At 32.3% G+C, this 20,372-nt stretch overlaps 1 protein-coding gene across 3 annotated transcripts in view; it reads left to right on the forward strand.

Moving 5' to 3' along the window:
• LOC113378768 (serine/threonine-protein phosphatase 1 regulatory subunit 10-like) overlaps window positions 1-20,372 on the forward strand; it is a 38,647-nt gene extending 18,275 nt beyond the window's left edge. For all 3 annotated transcript variants that reach the window (XM_026619361.1, XM_026619362.1, XM_026619363.1), the window contains exons 4-6: window positions 11,306-11,580; window positions 11,855-13,009; window positions 18,479-20,372. In XM_026619361.1, coding sequence (XP_026475146.1) covers window positions 11,306-11,580; window positions 11,855-13,009; window positions 18,479-19,995 — 2,947 coding nt within the window. In that variant the 3' untranslated portion in view covers window positions 19,996-20,372. The remainder of the gene's footprint in view (window positions 1-11,305; window positions 11,581-11,854; window positions 13,010-18,478) is intronic.

Below are 20,372 nucleotides of genomic sequence, written 5' to 3' on the forward strand. Positions count from 1 at the left end.
GTGGGTCTTAAAGAAGAGAATAAAGAAACAGCTATTGACGGTTTCTATAAAAATTCAGAAGCTAAAAGGCAAAACAGGAAGCATTACCACTCTGATAATAACTTGTTTCTTTATTGGTAATATTTTTAAATGTCTTAATCCTATATAAAATTTATATGGCCAAATTTAAAAATACAGAACGAATTAATTGTAGTTTCATGGGAAAACGTGTTTTGCATAGCAAATTTTTCGCATAACGACTTTCTCTCGGAACGAATCGAGCTTAACGAACAGAGCCTAAATGATAGCTTTCCAGTACCACTTTTATGACTTTGGCGACGTTTTCATTCATAGAAGAACGCCAATCATAAGCTAGTGTTGTTGTTGGTAAAGCACACACGTCATAGACTTGGTGCATCTTTATCTATTGAAAAAATCGTATAACATGCCTGTAGTCACTTACGTAATTGAACGTAAATAACAAAATAATTGAGGGTGAGGATCAAACTTTATACCAATAATAAAGACACTTGTGCTAACATTCCAGCGAAAAATAATTTAACAGATGCACGGTACCCTCGTTTTAAATGAGCAATACACGTATTTAGTTGGAAGTGCATGTGTATTTATAGGCAGAAGCGAGTTTTGAATTAGTGTGTGTAAGAAAAAAGGTCTCAATGTCCACTATATATATATATATATATATATATATATATATATATATATATATATACGAAGTAGCGTGTTGTAGGAGAAAATCCTCCATCTTCCGAGGAATGTCACATTTTCGGATTCGCGTAGTATGGAAACCATTTTCCCAGAGTACCGTGTAAAGGGAGGGTTCTTTGTTCATATTATATATATATATATATATATATATATATATATATATATATATATATATATATATATATATGTATGTATGTATGTATGTATGTATGTATGTATGTTTGTGCGTGCGTGCGTGCGTGCGTGCTTTTTTGTATAGCGAAGGAAATGCGTTTATGCATCCCAGGCTGGGTTATTTGTGTGGGTATATCGGACTTGCATCTGGTCCCCACGGAAAGCGCCGTTAGGCATTTCTTTTTCTTTCCGAAGATAACAAGTCTATTTAACACGTCGGTGGCAGTCAATGTGTCTAAGGCGTAGTCAGCATTCTTCTACAAGGGTATCTGAATAATTCATCGGCTAAATATTTCCTCTACACCGTTCCGTAGTGCACTAAATCACGGGCACACGAAGGACACGTGCTCAGCATCTTCGATTTCGTTCTAACAATATGGGCAATCCGGCGAAGTGTTGTGCTTTAAGCGGTGTAGGTAGGCTCGTAAACAGCCATATCCAGATAGCATTTGTGTAATGTAATAGTTAACTTCTCCATTTGGAATGAGACGATACGTTTTTTACTGCGGCAACCCTTCGTCCGATATTGTTTTGAAATGCGCAAGCAACTCTTAAGACACTCAGATGTTATATAGGTCCTGCCATCCTCTGAGAATTTTGAGTCTTCAGAGCGTCAGCATATATGCAACTACCGGATGTTAGCATCGAAGTAACCACTTCGTGTGTGTATGTGTATGCGCCATATACGAGGGGAACCCAAAAATAACGGTAATTGCGCGGGGGGAAGGGGGGGGGCGGAGTGTTAGATCGGGTTCTTTAGCGCGTTCTTGAAGCGGTGACTCTCTCAAATCTGTGTGCAAAGTTTGGTCGCTGTGATTGCATTGGTTCTGTGAGAATTTTTTTAGTTTAACGAATTTTTCCATATCCCAGCGAAAACGTGAGATGGCAAAGTGCCGAGAGTAACGCGCGGCTGTGAAATTTGATGCTGGAGCACCTAGTGAAACCTGATGCTGAAAACAGCTTATAGGGGGATAGTACATTGAGTAAAACACGCGTCTACGACTGGTTTTTGCATTTCAACAATGAAAGGATGTCAATTGAAGACTAACCTCGTTCATAGCGTCCTTCAACTTCACGAACGGACGAAACCGTTGAAAAAATCAACCTATCAATCTACCTACAAAAAAAACATCCGGAAGAAAAGGGCGGATTTCTGGCGCACAGGGAACTTCTTCTTCCACCACGACAATGCACCTGCCCACACAGCACTGTCCGTGCGGTTTTTGACTAGAAACGGCATGACACCGATTGCTCACCCTCCCCCTACATTTACCGGACCTAGCCCCCTGTGACTTTTTTTTTATTCCCCAGACTCAAAAGAGACATGAAAGGACAACGTTTTGAGACTGTAGAAGAGGTGAAACAGAAACTGGAAGGTATAAAGAAATAACAAAAATGAATTTTAAAACTGGAAGAAAAGATTGAACAAGTATATTTGGGATTACTTCCATGGGGATTACTTCAAAGATGATAAAAATTTGGTGTAAAAAATTGATCAATGAAAAAGGTTTCGCACAATTTGCGTTATTTTGGGTCACCCCTCGTAAAAATCATATTTTAATACATATTTAGTGTTTTTCAAGTTAGGAATACGTTATGAATACGTTATACGTTTTTTTTTCACGTTAGGAAACTCATAATGACTAAAGATTCAACATTGATATATATATATATATATATATATATATATATATATATATATATACGAGGTCTGTTCAAAAAGTTTTCGTAATTTTCGTTTTTTCAAAAAAATATTTATTTATTCGTCTACATTAATGTGGTCCCCTTCAAAGTAGTCCCCCCCAGATATAATACACTTATGCCAGCGTTTTTTCCAATTTTCGAAGCACCCTTGATATTCACTTTTTGATATGTCCTTGAGCACTCTCGGCGATTTTCTTCAATCGAGGAAAACCGCCGTCCTTTCATGGGTCTCTTCAACTTTGGGAATAGGAAAAAGTCACACGGAGCCATATCTGGTGAATTTTTGCACTTTGCAACACTTTATTTCATTTTTACGCAAAATTTAATACAAATTCTTTGACTTTTTCAATTCTTCCATTGTAAAAATCGCCGAGCTCAGAAAAACACGTCGAACCTTAGCGACTACCACAGACAAAGTAAACAGTGAATATAGCTGAAAATTTCATCATACTTTAGGGGCATGTATACCAACACAATAAAAAAAAATTTTGACAATCAGACACTCCAGACCCGCGAAATTTAATTATTAGTAATTCCGGGTACTTTTTGAACAGACCATGTATATATATATATATATATATATATATATATATAATGTTGTTCGGAAAGTCGCTTCGTTTTTTTACCACCAGAATTTAACTATATTTTTTTGAACCTAATATCAAACTTAAGCTCTATAATTATTATTATGATTTATTAAACTTATATTTTAAGGGTTTTGTGTAAAAAATTCTAATCAATTACATGCAGTTTTTAGAAGGTGCCACTTTGAATACGGAAGGAATTTAGGAATTTTCGACATATTTTACTCTTTTGATATAGAAAAGGTAAAAATACTGTTTGAGTCAAAATGAAATTGATCTATATAGAAATGGCGTGTTGATAGTAGGACAGTGCCAAAATTAGTTCGCTAAATTTTATTTCTGGTATTTTGATGTACAAGATGCATCAGGTCCAAGAAGTACGATTGAAGCTAATAACGAAGCGAGAAAGGCATCAGTTGATGCAAACCGGCGAATAACAAAACATGAGATCCCATTGAGATAAAATTTAACAGTTCAAAAGGTCTGGGATTATCCTCAAAACTCAATGTATGGTTCGCAGAGAGAAACGTGTGTCTCCGCACTGGCGTCCGGGATTTGCCTCTGAAAAGTCGTGAAAATTGTCAGGTTTTGAAGCGAAATGTAATTAGTAATATCAAATGGGATGTAAAGAATACAATACACGTAATTGCCTATGAAACTATAAAAAAGAGCCTGCTCAAAACAAGTGCAAAGCTGAAATTTGTCAGAAAAGGAAATGCAGTATGTTTGGTAAGATTTCAAAGGAGTTTTTTTTATTTTTCAGCATTTTCAGGATAACATAACGGTTAATTCTGATGCCTGATCTCATCAGCTGGATAAACTAAATAATGTACTTCAATAGAAAAGATCAGAATAATCCCACAAGCAAGGAATAGTACTGCATCAAGACCTCACATAAGTTTGGTCAATCGCCAAAAGCTTTTGTAGCTTGAATGAGGGACCCAACGACACTTTCATCATATTCTCCAGACCTGCCATCATCGGACCATTATTTGTTTCGGTCACTAAAAAATTTTTATAGGCTGTAAAACTTTTACCTCAAATCAGCATGACAAAAAGCACTTTGATCAGTTTTTTTGCCAATAACGACCAAAAAATTTACGATCTCGGAATTATGCTAATACCAAGAATATGACAAAAGATGTTCGACCAAAACTGCCAATACATAATTTATTAAAGTATTTGTTTATTGTGCGAAAATTACGTGCCAAAATGTCTATAAAAAACGAAGTTACTTTCCGAACAACCCAATATATATAGACATTCTATCGGCCAATACGTCGAATAAAAATAATGTACTAAAATTATATTCTGAAACGCCGATATATATATATATATATATATATATATATATATATATATATATACAGGGTGGCTAATATGTAATGCAACAAGTAAAGCTTTGTCATTTTCATTTTAAATTTCATTGTTCAAAAGCAAAAATTTCGGAAATGACATCAAATTTTAGAATCAGTTGAGATTTGTTCTAATTGGCCACCTTTGGCACAAATTATAGCCTTCAAACTTCAGAAAAACCATAACACGCTGCACTAACAGTGGCTCTGGGGTATTTTGGCCCATTCCCGGCGAGGCGCCTTCTTAGGATGATCGACACTTTGGTATTTTTTAGTGCAAACCTTACTCTCCAAAATGTCCAAGGCACAAAAGTCCAACGAATTCAGATCCAGAGATTTTGGTGTCTATTGTGCGATGAAAATGAAGCAAAAAAACCTCTTTTTTAAGCCATTTTCGGTAGACGCGTGCTGTGTTTGATGGTGCTGAGTCTTGTTGGATTGTCCATGGTCTGCGGCCGAAATTTTTGTCTACCCAGGACTTCAATACTACCTTTAAGACATTTTTCCGATAATTTCGGCGATTATTTTGATCCCACGATCGATGAATAAGAGCGGAATGTCACCATCGTCCGTTACGGTGGTTCACACATTTTCCGTCGGCGGCGCTTGAGTTCTGGTGGCCAATCGAAGGTGTAAATTTTTACCTGACCTTTTTGGCAAGTAAACCCTATCATTTTGTTTGTTCACAAACTGCTCGATTTGGAATAACTTCCCATCTGAGAAAACCAAATTCGGTAACTAGCCACTTTCGTGCAAGCAAAGCAACTCCTTGGCTTCTTCCCGTCTAACTTTTTTTTGCGCATCGATGAGCTCTTGCACTTTTTGGAACTTCAATGGCTTTAGTCCAAGCTCATTTTTAAATATGTGTTGCATCTGTTTTTGCGATATGTTCAGCTCACGAGCCATTTTTTTACCACTGCGACACGAATTTCGATCGATTTTTGCCTATACTTTTTGGATAATTTCTGGCGTTGTTAGTGTTTTTTTTCGTCCACTTTTTGGACGCGGTGCAATACTGAGTGTATCACGGTTACGAGATATGGTACGAGAAACAAACTATTTGTTCGCATTAAAATGCTGGAGGACTCTAAAGATAGCCACTTGAGGTTTTCCAGCCAAATATGAAGCAATCACATCATCACCCTTGACTTCCATCACGAATAACTTTTTTTTCTGAATGCAATAGATCCTAATGCTTTTGTACGGTTGTGAAAAACTAAATGAACAATCACTGGAATAAATCTGTCATTTGTCTGATGAGCGGTTTAGAAATGATAGCGTTCTGAAATTGGTTGCAATACATATCAGCCACCTGCAGTGCATATATATATGCAGTGTTTTTATTTCAATTAAGATTGAACAAAAATGCATATTTGTTCCATATAGTTATTATGAAGCTAAATGAGCTGTATTAGAAGAATCAGTCCATAAACTGCTTCATACATGTACGGCCAATGACCGTTTTTAAATTATGAAAAGATGCTAGACCACGATTGCTAGTCATACCACCTCATAATTTGATCAGCTTTATGCATTATTTCAAATAATTTATTTGTGATCGGCTACCATTATGCGAATATTTCTGCAATCAACACCCATATACTTCATATATCTTTTTGTTAGAATAATCTGCTTTTTTCTCCGTTTCTTTTGCACGTACGTAATGATTACTCTCAGACTAGCAGCAACAAACGCATTTACCCCTACTTTGGTTGTAAGTTGTAATCTAATCAAAATGAGTCATCAATAAAGCTTATAAACAGTTCAAACATATTTGATAAATATTATTATAAAACATTACTATTTTATACATTTTAGTATGCATACAAAAATCTCATTGTATGCGGAAAGTGAGCCAATAAAAATACTGCAATAAAAAAATTAAAACTAGGTAAAAGGAAAAACTTATATCAATTAATAAAAATGTTTAATATTACTTATTTCTAACAATTTAAAAAGTAAGACGTGTAAAATTTATTTTATTATTCTATTCTTATTAACTTCCCGTAGGGTAGTATGATAATGGGCCAAAAAACGCAAATGAAAATGTTTGCATATCTCCACGTTTTGAAGGTATCTGAACATTTTGGCATACCTCAGAAAAAATGGATGTGTGTTTTGTATGTCCGCATTTTTTCGTTCACGTTTTCGGGCGCACGGATGAACCGATTTGAATGGTTCAAAAAACATTCGATTTTCATTGATAGGGAGATGTGCTGATTAGTTTTTGGCAAAGGCAGGTCCAGCCGTTACGGAGATACAGAAAAGTGCCGAAAATAGAAATCGAGATTTTGAGAGAACAATTGCTTGTGGATTTTTTTTTTTTAATTTGTATATCGAAAATAATTCAGATTTTAATTTTAATTCTTGCTAAAGTTCTAAAGCTCACTTCATATACTTCAAATAAATAATTTTAACTTTGCGATTCAGTTTTTATTATTCTTATAAATATTAGAAAATGTTACAGTATTCATTTATAATCTATTTGAAAACATTTAATATTTCTCGAACATTTAGTTACGGTACGGGAAGTTCCAGCAATTTGCCTTAAGGCACGATGCCATACACCACTAGTTTTTAGTTTATTTAGAAATTTTGAGATTAAACACTTATTGCATTTATGAAGAGTCAATACCATTATTAAACCTGATTATAATTACATGAAAATTATTCTTTGATTATTCTTATACGAAAATAATGTTTTAAACTTTGTATATAATAAGAACTAAAATTTAACAATAAAATATTTTGCATCAATTAATAATACTTCACATTGCCGTTCTACTATTGTAGAGGATTAATTTTATATCGGGCCTCTTATTTGTCTTTTATTCAATTTATATGGCACCCTTTTCCGGACTTCTGGATTTATTCCATAGTTTTCAAACAGTAAAAAATGATTGTTTGTATAACATTTAATATTTTTGCCGCTTCTTTCAGTCAAAGTGTCGTCATCATCTAATATAGCTTGCAATTCTCGGCGTCTTCACTCTTTCGTCATTCCTCATGCCAAAATCGTCATTTCTGAACTGTTGAAATCATATTTTGCATGTTGCTCCTGATAGAGCATGATCGCCTTGTGTAATTTTTGATTATCGTAGTTATGAATATACTCCATTGCTATTAAATAAAATTTTGCACTTGAGCTGTTCACATTTGAATACAATTTCATTGTAGATGTGATTTTTGCATAGAAAGTACAAATTAATTAAATTTTTTGGATCATTTTGTACTTAGTAAATCTTTTGCTTTGCGGTAACACGATGCAAGAAAACTTCTGTATATGTTAAATGATTCTTCATACGATTAGAGAAGTCGGACACATGATGATATGTCTTATCCTCGAATATAACTTCGAGGGAGGTGTTACTACGCAGTTGCCCAACTTTTTCTCTCTGTTATATATATATATATATATATATATATATGTGTGTGTGTATAGTAATACCTCGCTTAACGCCGGAAATACCTTCCATCAAAGTAGATGTAATGCGAAACAGCGCTAAACGAGGTTATCTTTACATGGAAATATTGGGGTAAGGAGAAGATGGCTATGAAATTGCTTAGGTATTAAATTTGAAAGGTATGTTATTTAAAATAAAAATGAAACCAAACATTCATATTTAAAGTCTAATATAATACCACATTATTTCATGCAACAATAAAAACGAAATATAAATAACAAAACGAATATTCTTGAACAAAACGAATTTGAACGAATTCTTGAACAAACAAAATTCTAAGTCTTCAGTGTTTTCAGTGTTCTGTATTTTTGTGAAAAAAACATCTAATGGTGTTTGCCTTTTTCTTTTGCGTTGTTCTTTTAAAAGTTTTTCATAAACGGATAGAACATCTCTAACACTACGCCTTACTTTTGAGCTCCGGTCAAAACTCGGATCATTTTCAATGAATTGATCCATTATTTTATTTATGGTAGACAAGCTCCTTTTTGCAAACGGCATCGAAAGTTCTTTTTGCTCTGAATCGCTACTGTCAGCATTTTTGTTTTCTTCTTGTTCAGTTAATTCCAAGACCTCATCATTAGAAAGACTGCGCTGCTTTTTGAATTATTTACCCCTTCAAAACCTGGGTTGAAATAAGAGCGCGAAATCGAAACAGCGCTGAACAAAACAGTGTAAAGCATTTTTATCATATTTTGATACTTGCTTAATTTTAAAAAGCATTTGGAGTTTATAAACCTAATCTCGCTCTGAGAAATGCGCTAAGAATTTCGTCGAGAAAGTTTTTACTGTCGTACGCTCTTACATAATTTGTCATCGAATTTTCACGAGAAAAATACAAGTAAATATGCAATATATTATATAGACATATAATCTTTGAAATGCAAAGCGATTTTGCCGATTGTTTACATTGTGTTTTAGTGGGATGCATATGCAAAAAAAAAAAACATTTGTAGATAGTAGTGGGCCACTTGCGTAATGCCGTTCTTTGCACAGCGAAGTGTTTTTATAAATTTATCGAACGTTTTATTTATTTACTTATTTTTATCCCTTCAGCCATAATGCCTTTAAAAAAACAGAAAACTCCAAAAAGAATGAATTATGAATAATTGGTTATTGCTATGAAGGAAGTGAAAATAAATAAAATACGGAACATGTTGCTTCTGCTGTTACCAACGTTAGCAGATAGTCTTTTCAACGCATCAATACGAGTACATCCCCTAAAAACAGAGACGTCACGGCAGAATCAGCACAGGGTTAAAAATCACAAGTACCAGCAAAAGTTTTCAAGAAGGCCAATACTTCATAATCAGCTGCGAAAGAGGCAAAAAATGAAATTCTTCGGTTTCTTCAAGTGAAGACACCAATTTTGGAATGATTTGCAATAAATTGATTCTGGCAGAGTTGTCAAGAAAAAACTTCATCATTGCTTGAATGTTGCAAAATGCTTTTTTCAGCAATTTTATCATTCCAACTTTATTACTTCATTTCAGACATTAAATGAACATTTTTACTGAAGTCACTGTTTTCTCAATTTCTACCTTCATTTTGTGTCAACGATTTTGAATTTTGTAAATTTGACAACGGATTCGTAATCAGGGCATTTGAAAACCTTCAGGGTGAGAATTTGTAGCGTATAGCAGCATTTTTTTCAGATAAAAATTTGGGTGGCCCACTTCTCTACATTTTCGGGAAACACGGTCAATACACTTTTTTGCCATTCAAAAATAGAAATACTTCTAAAAATAATTGCAATCATCTGCTATGATAAATGTTGCGTTTTGAAATACCCTTGAAACTAAAAAAAAATTGAGAAAATATTTGCATTTTTAACCGGTTTACAACCAAAAATAAAAACGTGGCCCACCCATATATATATATATATATATATATATATATATATATATATATATGCAAAGAGTACAGAGAATAGAAATAGTTTTTGAGAAAACGGAGTATCCGATTTGAATGATTCAAAAAACATTCAAATTGTAATGATTGGAATAAGTGGTGATTAGTTTTTGGCAAAGAAAGGCTCAGCCATTTCGAAGATACAAAGCTAAATGTACAAAAAATAGCAGTTTTTGAGAGAACTAAGCACCTGATTTGAATGATTCAAAAAACTTTCTGCTTGTGTTGACAAAACAATTGCTTTTGGGATTTTTTTTGTTTCATTTTTTCCAACACATTTTTTTCAGATTTTAATTTTAAATCTGTCTAAAGTTCTATAGCTCGTTTACATACTTCAGATAAGTAATTTTAACTTTGCAATTCAGTTTATATAATTCTTATAAATATTAGGCAATGTTACAGTATTTATTTATAATTTCAATTTATTTATAATTCATAATAATTTATTTGAAAACATTTAATATTCCTCGAACATTTCATTACGGCACGGGAAGTTCCAGCAATTTGCTTTAAGGTGCCATGCACTGCTAGTTTAAATTTGTGTTTATATAAATAAATTATGACTAAATTATGTAATACACCTATCCCCCATTTTACAGGGTGCTCGTTTTCGATCTTACACGGTTTCTGAAAATATTTTTTTAACGAAATTTAATCATTTTGAATTTACACGTTATTATAATCACTGAACTATAATTTGCTTATATCTACAATAACATGTTTATTGTTTTACTGTCAAAATTTAACACTACAAAATGTATGTTACAGTTACGAATTCTTAGTAGTCTATAATGGAAATCTATAGATTAAGATGGGAACTTTTCGTTTTGTGATCAAAACTAAATTTTATGTGTATTATATCAAAACAAAGAGCGTCATTGTTTTTCTTTCTTTTTAATTAGTGTTATATATATATATATATATATATATATATATATATATATATATGATAGCGTAAATTTATTCAAAGTGAACAAATAACAATCATTTTTTACACAATCTGTAAATTATAAAAAAAATTATAGTTCGACAATAGCAAAACATGAAAATAAATAAGGAGTAAAAGAACAACAAACTAATTTAAATTTTTATCTATAAAGAACATGCTATATATTTTTATTTTGTTTCTATTAAAAAAAAATTATTAAACTTAATTAATTTTCTTGATAATTTATTGAATATGTTTGATATCAAATATTTTTATTATTTTTTGTTCAATGCATTAGTTATACATCATATTAAAAACTTGCAGAAAGGGCTTTTATATAATGATTTTCGTTTAGCACGGTTTTTCTATATAAAAGTGAATTTTTCGAGTTACACGTTTTTTCTGGAACTTATCTTCTGTGTCAAACGGGAGATGGGTTTATACATATATGTAATTAATATATATTTAATATCTTTCCAGTTTAATGACCAAGTTCTCGAAAAAATTGGTGTCTAAGTGCATTTACGTTCAGATTCTGAAACGATCAGACACCCGATTACTGGAACTATTTATGTCGTCAGGTGGTTGGACTCTTATTCATATGTGGCTCAGCGACGGCATAATGAATAAAAATTGGGCTTTAGTCCAAGAATTATTGGAACTCTTGTTATTATCGCCTGTCGATGTGGAGATATTGAAAAGCAACAATTGCCCCAAACTGATCAAAGGACTCTCAAGAGATGAAAGTCAAGAAGGTAAGTTACTAATAGATAATAGTGAAGTCAATGGGATAATTGGAGTGCTATTCATTGACTTCAATCACATGCTGTTGTGACACTCCAAATTTTACAAATTTTGTCTTTATCAACAATTTTTGATATTATTACAAATAAATTTTAGTGCCAAAAGGTGAAATATAAACATTATCATTATTAAATATGTACCTTACTATTGCTTTTTTATTATTGCATATTTTAATATTTAGTAATTTACAACAATAAATAACTGTTTATACTCCATGTTCCATAGGAGTGCGTCTTTTGGCAGGTAAGCTGGTGGAGCAGTGGTTGCGTTTAGTAAAAGGGGAATCTGTGAAACCAATTCATACACCTGTTGCAAATCAGAATTCTATTTCTGAACGGGTTGAATTTTCTAAAGTGACAGATATTAGTACAATTGAAGAAAATAAAGATATGCATGTAGTAGAAATTAAGGATAATGCCCCAGTTGAGGATGTTTCTCTTCCCACATCTGAAATGGTAGTTAAGGCTGAAGAAGAGCCTAGCATTGTGACAAAAGATGTAGTTGATAATGTTGTAAACGAAGTTGTCGAAGATGAACAGCAAATGGAAAGTGTAAATAAAGTTGAAGAAGAAGAATCTGTAGCTAATTTAAAACAAGATAATTCTAATTCTAATGAAATCTTACCTGACCCGGTGAGTAGTAATAAAGAGGCAATAGAACTGAAAGAATCGATCAAAAAGGAGAAAAAAGAAAAATATAGTAGTAGCCACAGATCGAGTTCTAGTAAATATTCAAGTAGTAAAAGTTTAAGTTCCAGTAGTCATCACAGAAGCAAAGACAGAGAAAGAGAGAAACGATCATCCAGCTCAAAAAGTAGCACTAGGGATAAGGAGAGGGACAGGGAAAAAGAAAAGGAGAAAGAAAAAGAGAAGGAAAAGGAGAGAGCTAGATCTAAACAGGAAGAGAAAGATAAAGCGACATTAGATAAACTCAAGCCAAAGACTTTAAGTAAACTTGGAAAAATTCCAAAAAAATCGTCAAGCAATGAAGAGAAGAACAGTAGTAAATTAGAAGAAAAGGGATCTAAAAGTGATAAAACAACTAAAGTGGATGAAAAAGCAAATAAAGTTGAATCTAAAAAACCTTCCATATCTATTGAAGTTCGAAAAAATGAGGGAAATCGACCAAAAACTGTTAAAACTTTTAATTCCAAATTCCGATCTCATGGTTTAGAGGAAGAGGCTAAACCTCCACCACCTAGATCAGTGAAAAAGTCTACGAGTACCACCGTCTTACCCTCTATACCGCCTCCCGTAAAGAGGCCTTCGCCACCACCGCGATACGATAACATGGCACCCCCAGAAAAGGCTGCCAAACTTGCCGATGCTCCTGTACAAGCAAAGCCGGGAGCCATTAAGCTGATTCCTGCTAAACCTAAACGTAAGTATCATTTTTGCAATAACAAACTTACTATAGTACAAATTGTTTACAGGTCTAAAGTTTGGATCTAGTTGCAAACTGTTAATTTCAAAGGCATCATCAATTCGACCATGATGTATTTGCCGAAGTCATCATGAATTAACAATTCGAACAATCATCTACAGCTATAGTTTTATTATTTTTTTAGACTTTTTTGCCAGGTGTTTGTGCTTCAACAGTATCCATCTGATGATGAATGCCAATTTGTTCGATTAGTATTAATGTTTAATGGGTTTAATATTTTATATTAATTTTTCAGGTTTTTGCAATTATTTATTTGTGTATGTATTACTTTAATGTATGTACGTGTATAGGTATATATGCAAGACAGAACCAAGTCTTCAGATCTGGCAGGTTAGGTTTCCATTTTTTGTATGCTAGTAGACACACTTATATATATATATATATATATATATATATATATATATATAAATCAGTGTGTCTGTGTGTGTGTGTCAATATGATTTTTAAAAGGCAATGATGCCTAGTTTGAGTCTCAGTAAATTTATGTATATTTTGAAACAGATGTAATTTTATTACATTAATGTTTTTTATTAGTTAAAAAGTAACTTAATTTATTTAAGAAAATAAGACTTCATTTGAATAGTTTGAGGATCATAATGAATTTGAATATCTTGTAGTTAGATTTTTACAGTCGATTGAAATGGTATTGAGACATTTGTTATATATGCGTACATATATTAATTACACACATATATAATTATATATATATATATATATATATATATATATGTAATTATATATATACACATGACACACATTGTGTATACATTTATAATTTGTGTGTTTGCTTTTTAAATATTAAATCGTCGATAAATTATAGTATACATTATTTGCTTCTTTATCAAATATTCATATTCATCTATATATACTGTAATCAATTGAAAATAAACACAAATTTGATAATTTGTAAATGTAAATATTTTCTTCTAACAATTAACTAAATTTGCTCTTATTTTCTGTTTAGTATTACTAACAAGAATATAGAGTTCATGATATATGGTCATGTGCCTAAATGTTGTGTTCACATAAATATCCTGTTTTAGACACCGTAAAAATAATTTCAAACAATTACGAAATTGATTCAATCCTTCTGCACTTCAATCATATGGCAAACAGCTTTGTCGAGTATTGTTTGTGTGCTCGATGGCGTATCGGTAGCGCGCCCGCTCCGAGTGCTGAAGGTCGTCTGATCGATTTCCCAGTCTGAAGCTGCGGTAATAAAATGCTCAGGTCTGCTGAGCATAGTATTGTGGAAAGGAAAAATTTCTTACAGATGTACAATATAGGTTTTATATTGCATGATAATAATTCATTATATAAACCTGCAATTTTCTGAATCTAAAAAAAATTAAAACCCATTTGTCATTTTTTTCGTTTTTGAATAGTCATAAATAGATGTGGTTTCAGCATTATAAATTCTTATATAAGCAGTGGTATTGAGATTGACTAATCGCTCTTTAAATAATTGTAAAGGGCGTCTTCAAGCAATACGATTATTTTGCCTGTAACTTGCCTTTTCATACTAAAATTAACACAAGTGTAATCACTAATGAAAAATATCAACCTTTATTAAATTTGTTTTATAGGAATGATAGGAAAATATCTTAACAATTCTAAATATTTAATTATAATAATACAAAGGCAAAATACAAAAATTTTTACGAAAATTTAGGTTGATCGTACTTACGATTTTTGTTCAAATTCACTGAAAGAATATATATATATATATATATATATATATATAATATAATATATATATATAAATATAATATATATATATAAATATAATATATATATATATATATATATATATATATATATATATATAAAGTAATACGTAAAGCTTTTGTATATCTGTGCGTGTGTATGTATGTGTAGTATGCACACTTAGCCTCCGTGCTTAACGCTGTGTTGAATGGAGCATTTTTTTACGCAGAAAATTTAAGATATAAACCCTGCTTTTAATTGAAAGACTGATATGACAGACTTTTAGATATAATGTTCATTTACAAATTTGCCATTCAAGAAACGTATATAACAAATCATTCCTTTGTTTTAATTTATTGCTAGTTTGAAATTCATAATTCATTCTTTTTTTTATTAAGTTTTTCAAACACATGGACGATTCAATGAAAATTGAATTGAATGGACGCATCGGGCAGAGCTGTGTGGATATATTTATATAAGTCTTATGATTGCGAAAAAAGCGTGTATCTGGGCAGATGTATATTTCGAGTGTATGCGGTAATATATATACATATATATATATATAATTTATATTTATATATGTATGTATGTATAAACTTTAGTTATCGCGTTTTTGACTTAAATTAAATTCCAATACTGTTTAAATTCACATTACTTTTAAAACGAGTGATTTTAATAGCAATTTAGCGATTAGTTACAAAATTTTATTGTAAGTTTTATATAGATATCGCTTTATTTTTCCAACGCACATCCGTATTTGCTACTTTTTTTGTAATGCTTTACGTGATTTTTGTGAGTTCCTGTTTTGTGCCTCAACAATACAAGAAAATTTAGTCGGTAAGTATTTTTGAAATAATGTAGTTATTATTAATAATGAAAGTAGTTGAAAAATTAATTTTCAATCTAAATAAAATTGAGTATAGTAATCGCTCTTTTATGTCTAATTTCCATCACTTTAGAGTGCTTAATTTCAAGATACATTTTTTTTTGACAAATAGTTTATGGCGAAAATAAATATTTGAAAAAAATTTCGACCGTTAAGTTGCGAAGATTTGCACGCCGCACGAAACCATGCTGTCGGATACTGTCGAAAGGAAGAAGATGCACGTGAGTAGTGCCTGAAATCAGTTTCTGTTGGCTTTTATCAACATTACCAATTTTGATTGTTATTTTTTTTGTCTATTCTAAATTTAAATTCGTGGAATTCTAATTTAATTTAGATTTTTTTAATTCCGAACAGGAGGCGTTTGTACACATTTTTTAACATTTTGTGTTATTTTGTTGTAGGTGTAGATGAATCTTCAGAATGTAGAAGGGAGTATTTGAAGCTCTTTGCCAAAATTAATTTACAATTGAAGGAACCCTGTAATATGTCGGTTTGCCTCAGGCTGTGGATTGTAGGAATATAGGAAGATTCGTGTTCGTCATTGTGTGAGACCTTCTTTATATGTACATTGATCATAATAAATTTACTATTAGTTAAGTTACAATTTAATTCATAGTTTAAAAACTATACTCTACAGTAATCAGTAAAAACATCTTAACAATTTTCTTCACTTATGCAAAACTTCTAATAGGAACAAAGATTGAATAAATGTTTGAATGAATTTATAATATATATATATATATATATATATATATATATATATATAAGTTAATATTTTCGACAATAGACACATATATAATATTCTATTTATAAAGATCAAAATTTTACTTGTATTTTATCGGGATAATTTAATCAATTTAACTTCATTAATGTTCACTTATTTTTGTTAAAATATTTAATATTGAATTGCAATTGAAAAGTATTCACTTTCACTTTTTTTAATACATTTTTGTTCAAATTGTTAATTTTTGCATGTAAATATGTGTTAATGTTTGTTTTTCTTTCAAAATTAGAAATGATACTGATTACAGATTCTAAAAAAATATTTCATATACCTATTTTGCTTTGAGAAATTTGAGAAAAAGAATTGTGATTGCAATTTTTAATCTACTCTAGATTATTTATTTTATAACATTACTGTCTTACGTAATTTCTAATAAGTTTCATTGAAATATTCAACAAAAAAATTATAGTAGTCACTACAATTGTATGTAGGCCTTGGTTTCGAGGTGGACAGTGTGCCAAACTCGGAATAAATAGCGTGCATAATTTTGGTAAAGTTAAAAATCGTGTACCTGTCTAGTAAAGATAAAGTCTACTTTTTATTCTTTTAATTAGGATTAATGAGTAAATTTATTTAAAGACTCATTTAATAAGTAAATACACACACACACAAGTAAAATTTGTTATATGAAGCATAAACACATTATGAACACTTTGAGCGCAATATTTGCTTCTGCATAAGTAATTTTAATTATTATAGTAAAATTAGTTATATTACTTAATATTTTATTCAAGAATTCGCATTAATTAAATTTTCATGCATGACTATTTTCAGTTAAATATTCGATCAAAAAGATAGTTTGAAATAGATATACGACGGGGTCGTATAATTTCGGATTTAAAGATGTTTTTCTACAAAATGTACACAATTATTAAGCATGATACAAATACCACAAAAATATTTTCCATTTTTTCAAAATGTTGGATAATCACAATGTATTTTTCATACTCATAATTTTTATTTTTTGGAATAATCGGACCGCTAGTTCGATCCAATTTGATGATGTATATATTCCGTTATATCGGGATAGACGCAGATATTTAGATAATATTATTTGGTCCTGTTTTTTTTTTAAACTAATTTTGGCCCTGCATCCAGCTGAAATATAAACTTGTCTCTTTCTAAGGAGCTATATGTCTCTGTCCGTCTGATTTCGTCATGCTTGCGTTGTTTACACGTGGCTTTTCCTCGTTTGTTGGCCACAGGCCATAGGCCGGCGGCTGTTGGTTATGGGCCATACGAATCGAATCGAATCTTATAGCTGTATTATAGCCGGACTTACAGCTGTATTTATATGAAATTATTTCAATTATGCTTATATATACATATTTATATATATGCATATATATATATATATATATATATATATATATATATATATATATATATATATATATGAAATTCAATCTTTAGGCCAATACATAAATTAAAAACTTGTAGGAACTTATTGCATTTGTATTGTTTCCATACGTTTCGACACATTGTTTTGTGTCATCTTCAGTGGAATGTCACTTTAAATCGGAACAATTATATAATTTTTTAGGAAGAATTTCTTATTGTAAAGAGTGCTGCAACGTCGATGTTCGATGCGACAGTGATTATTAGGAATTAATTAGGAATATTACAATTACATTCCACTGAAGATGACACAAAACAATGACCATATATTAGTTTTAGAAAGCGCTTTGTAATATATATATATATATATATATATATATATATATATATATATATATAATAAATATTTTTGTATTCTTAAAATTGTATATCAATATTGTATGAATACATTTAATGAAACATCCAATAGTTGTTTTTTTTAATTAACCGATACACACGCACACACACATACACACACACACACACACATATATATATATATATATATATATATATATATATATATTGATTTTTGATGATATATATATTAGGCTTGTTGGCGGTGAGCGGATTATATATTAAATTCAAAGTTATATTATTCAAAAAAATATATTTTTGCGCACATCTAAGTAATTTTTTCTTTCAATTACAGCTTCTATGTTGGTGGAAAGTGATATGTTTATGGATGCTTTGAGTGCTTCTGCATCGAATAAGAAGGAACCCCGTAAGCGAAAGCGGAAATTAAGCATATCAAAAGATTCCGAATCTGAACTGCATTCACCCGGAATTAATACACCTAGTCCTTCTCGAAATCCGAAATTGGAAGAGCTCTCGGACATAAACTCTACCACCCAAGTAGAGAATAATGATGTCACAAACGATATTAATATTCCTGCGCCTCCCAGATTTTACCAGGATACACTGGAGAACACGGACGAGGAGAAAGAGACTGAAACGGAAAAAGAAGCAGATCAATCGATCGATGAACAACATCAGGAAATTGAATCGCCTAGCAATTCTGAAACGGAGAAAGATAATAGTACAGATAATGCAACGAGCGTTGAAAGAGTCAGCCAGGAGCCTTCGCCTCTTAAAGGAGTATTACTCAGTTCGAAACGCAAAGGACCGAAGAAGAAATTGCAATGGCGTGCAGAGGAGGAGCTAGTTGATATACAATACTTTGAATTAGATGAAACAGAACGAGTGAACGTTACGAAGACGTTCACCGACATGAAGCAAATGGAACGAGTTAACGAACGAGAAGCTTTCCAATTGGCTCGTAAATTGCCAAACGAAGATACCATGGAAGAAAGGACATCATGGATGATTTTAATACCTGTCGATGACGTGGCTCCTATAAACTTTGGTAAAAACAGCCGAGAAAAGGATGTACAATATGCGCGAGAGAGGACGGTTGCGCCAGCTATGTACTACCACAGAATGATGATTCCTGAGTCACCTGCTGAGCCCGATCCCGAGTTATATAGCGTTTCCGATCCGACGATAATTCCGCTGGATGATGTCACCGGAAATCCAGATACAGTGAACGATTTCCAGAATACGCCTTGGCCGGAACCAAAAGGTCAAGCACCCGTTCAAGTAATGACGGCACCTGTTACACCTTTTCCGTCAGTGCCGCCCATGATGTCTTTTGGACCTCACGGTCCTGGTATGGGCTTTTCAATGCCTATGTTTCCAGGTCCCATGGGACCTCCTCCTTTTTCTAACCGTCCGAACAACGATTCTATGCCACCCATGAATCCAGATATGATGATGAATGGCGGCATGTTCCCACCTCACATGGACGGTTCTTCCGATGGCGGTATGATGCAGCAAATGAATAACTTTGGCCCACCTTTCGGTCCACCATTCGCCGGTCACAACCCGCCTGGATTTCCTGGAAACAGGCCAATGCGACCTATGAATAACATGGGCAATATGGGAGGTCCGCGAGGGCCGCCGCCACCGAATTCAGGCTGGTTTCGAGCGCCAGGTTCGAGGGGGCCACCCATGGGACCGCCGCATGGCGGACCTGGACCGGGTTGGCAAAACGGACCGCGAAAGAACTGGAATCCCAGAGTATGCAAGCAATTCTTTCGTAAGGGTTTTTGTAATAAAGGAGACAATTGTTTGTTTTTGCACCCGGGTGTTAATTGTCCGCCGCTTTAGAGACGTTGTTGAGTAGACGAATGCCTAATATCTGTGATTTTAATATGTTATTATGTAGTGTATTATGAAACTGTATATATGTATTGATTGTGTTGATATATGTGCATACTCACATATGCACATTCATCTATTTATAGGCGTTGTAGCTATGACTTATTTTAACCCTTATTTTACTCAATACATTTCCTCGATTAAGTTTCATATTGTGTTCGGGAGCTTTTATATTATTGAACAATGCTAATGAATATTGTAGTTTAAATTAAGATCCAATTAAGTGAATAACAAAAATATTCGTTATATAAAGACGCACAACGGTTGATATTGTTTATAAGCAATTTATGACGAAACTGTTAGTGACATGGTTATTTTTCGTTTTG

This window comes from Ctenocephalides felis, unplaced genomic scaffold, assembly GCF_003426905.1.
Source record: "Ctenocephalides felis isolate EL2017-DRISC unplaced genomic scaffold, ASM342690v1 CF-g0.4_SCAFFOLD_01886, whole genome shotgun sequence".
Lineage (NCBI taxonomy): Eukaryota > Metazoa > Arthropoda > Insecta > Siphonaptera > Pulicidae > Ctenocephalides > Ctenocephalides felis.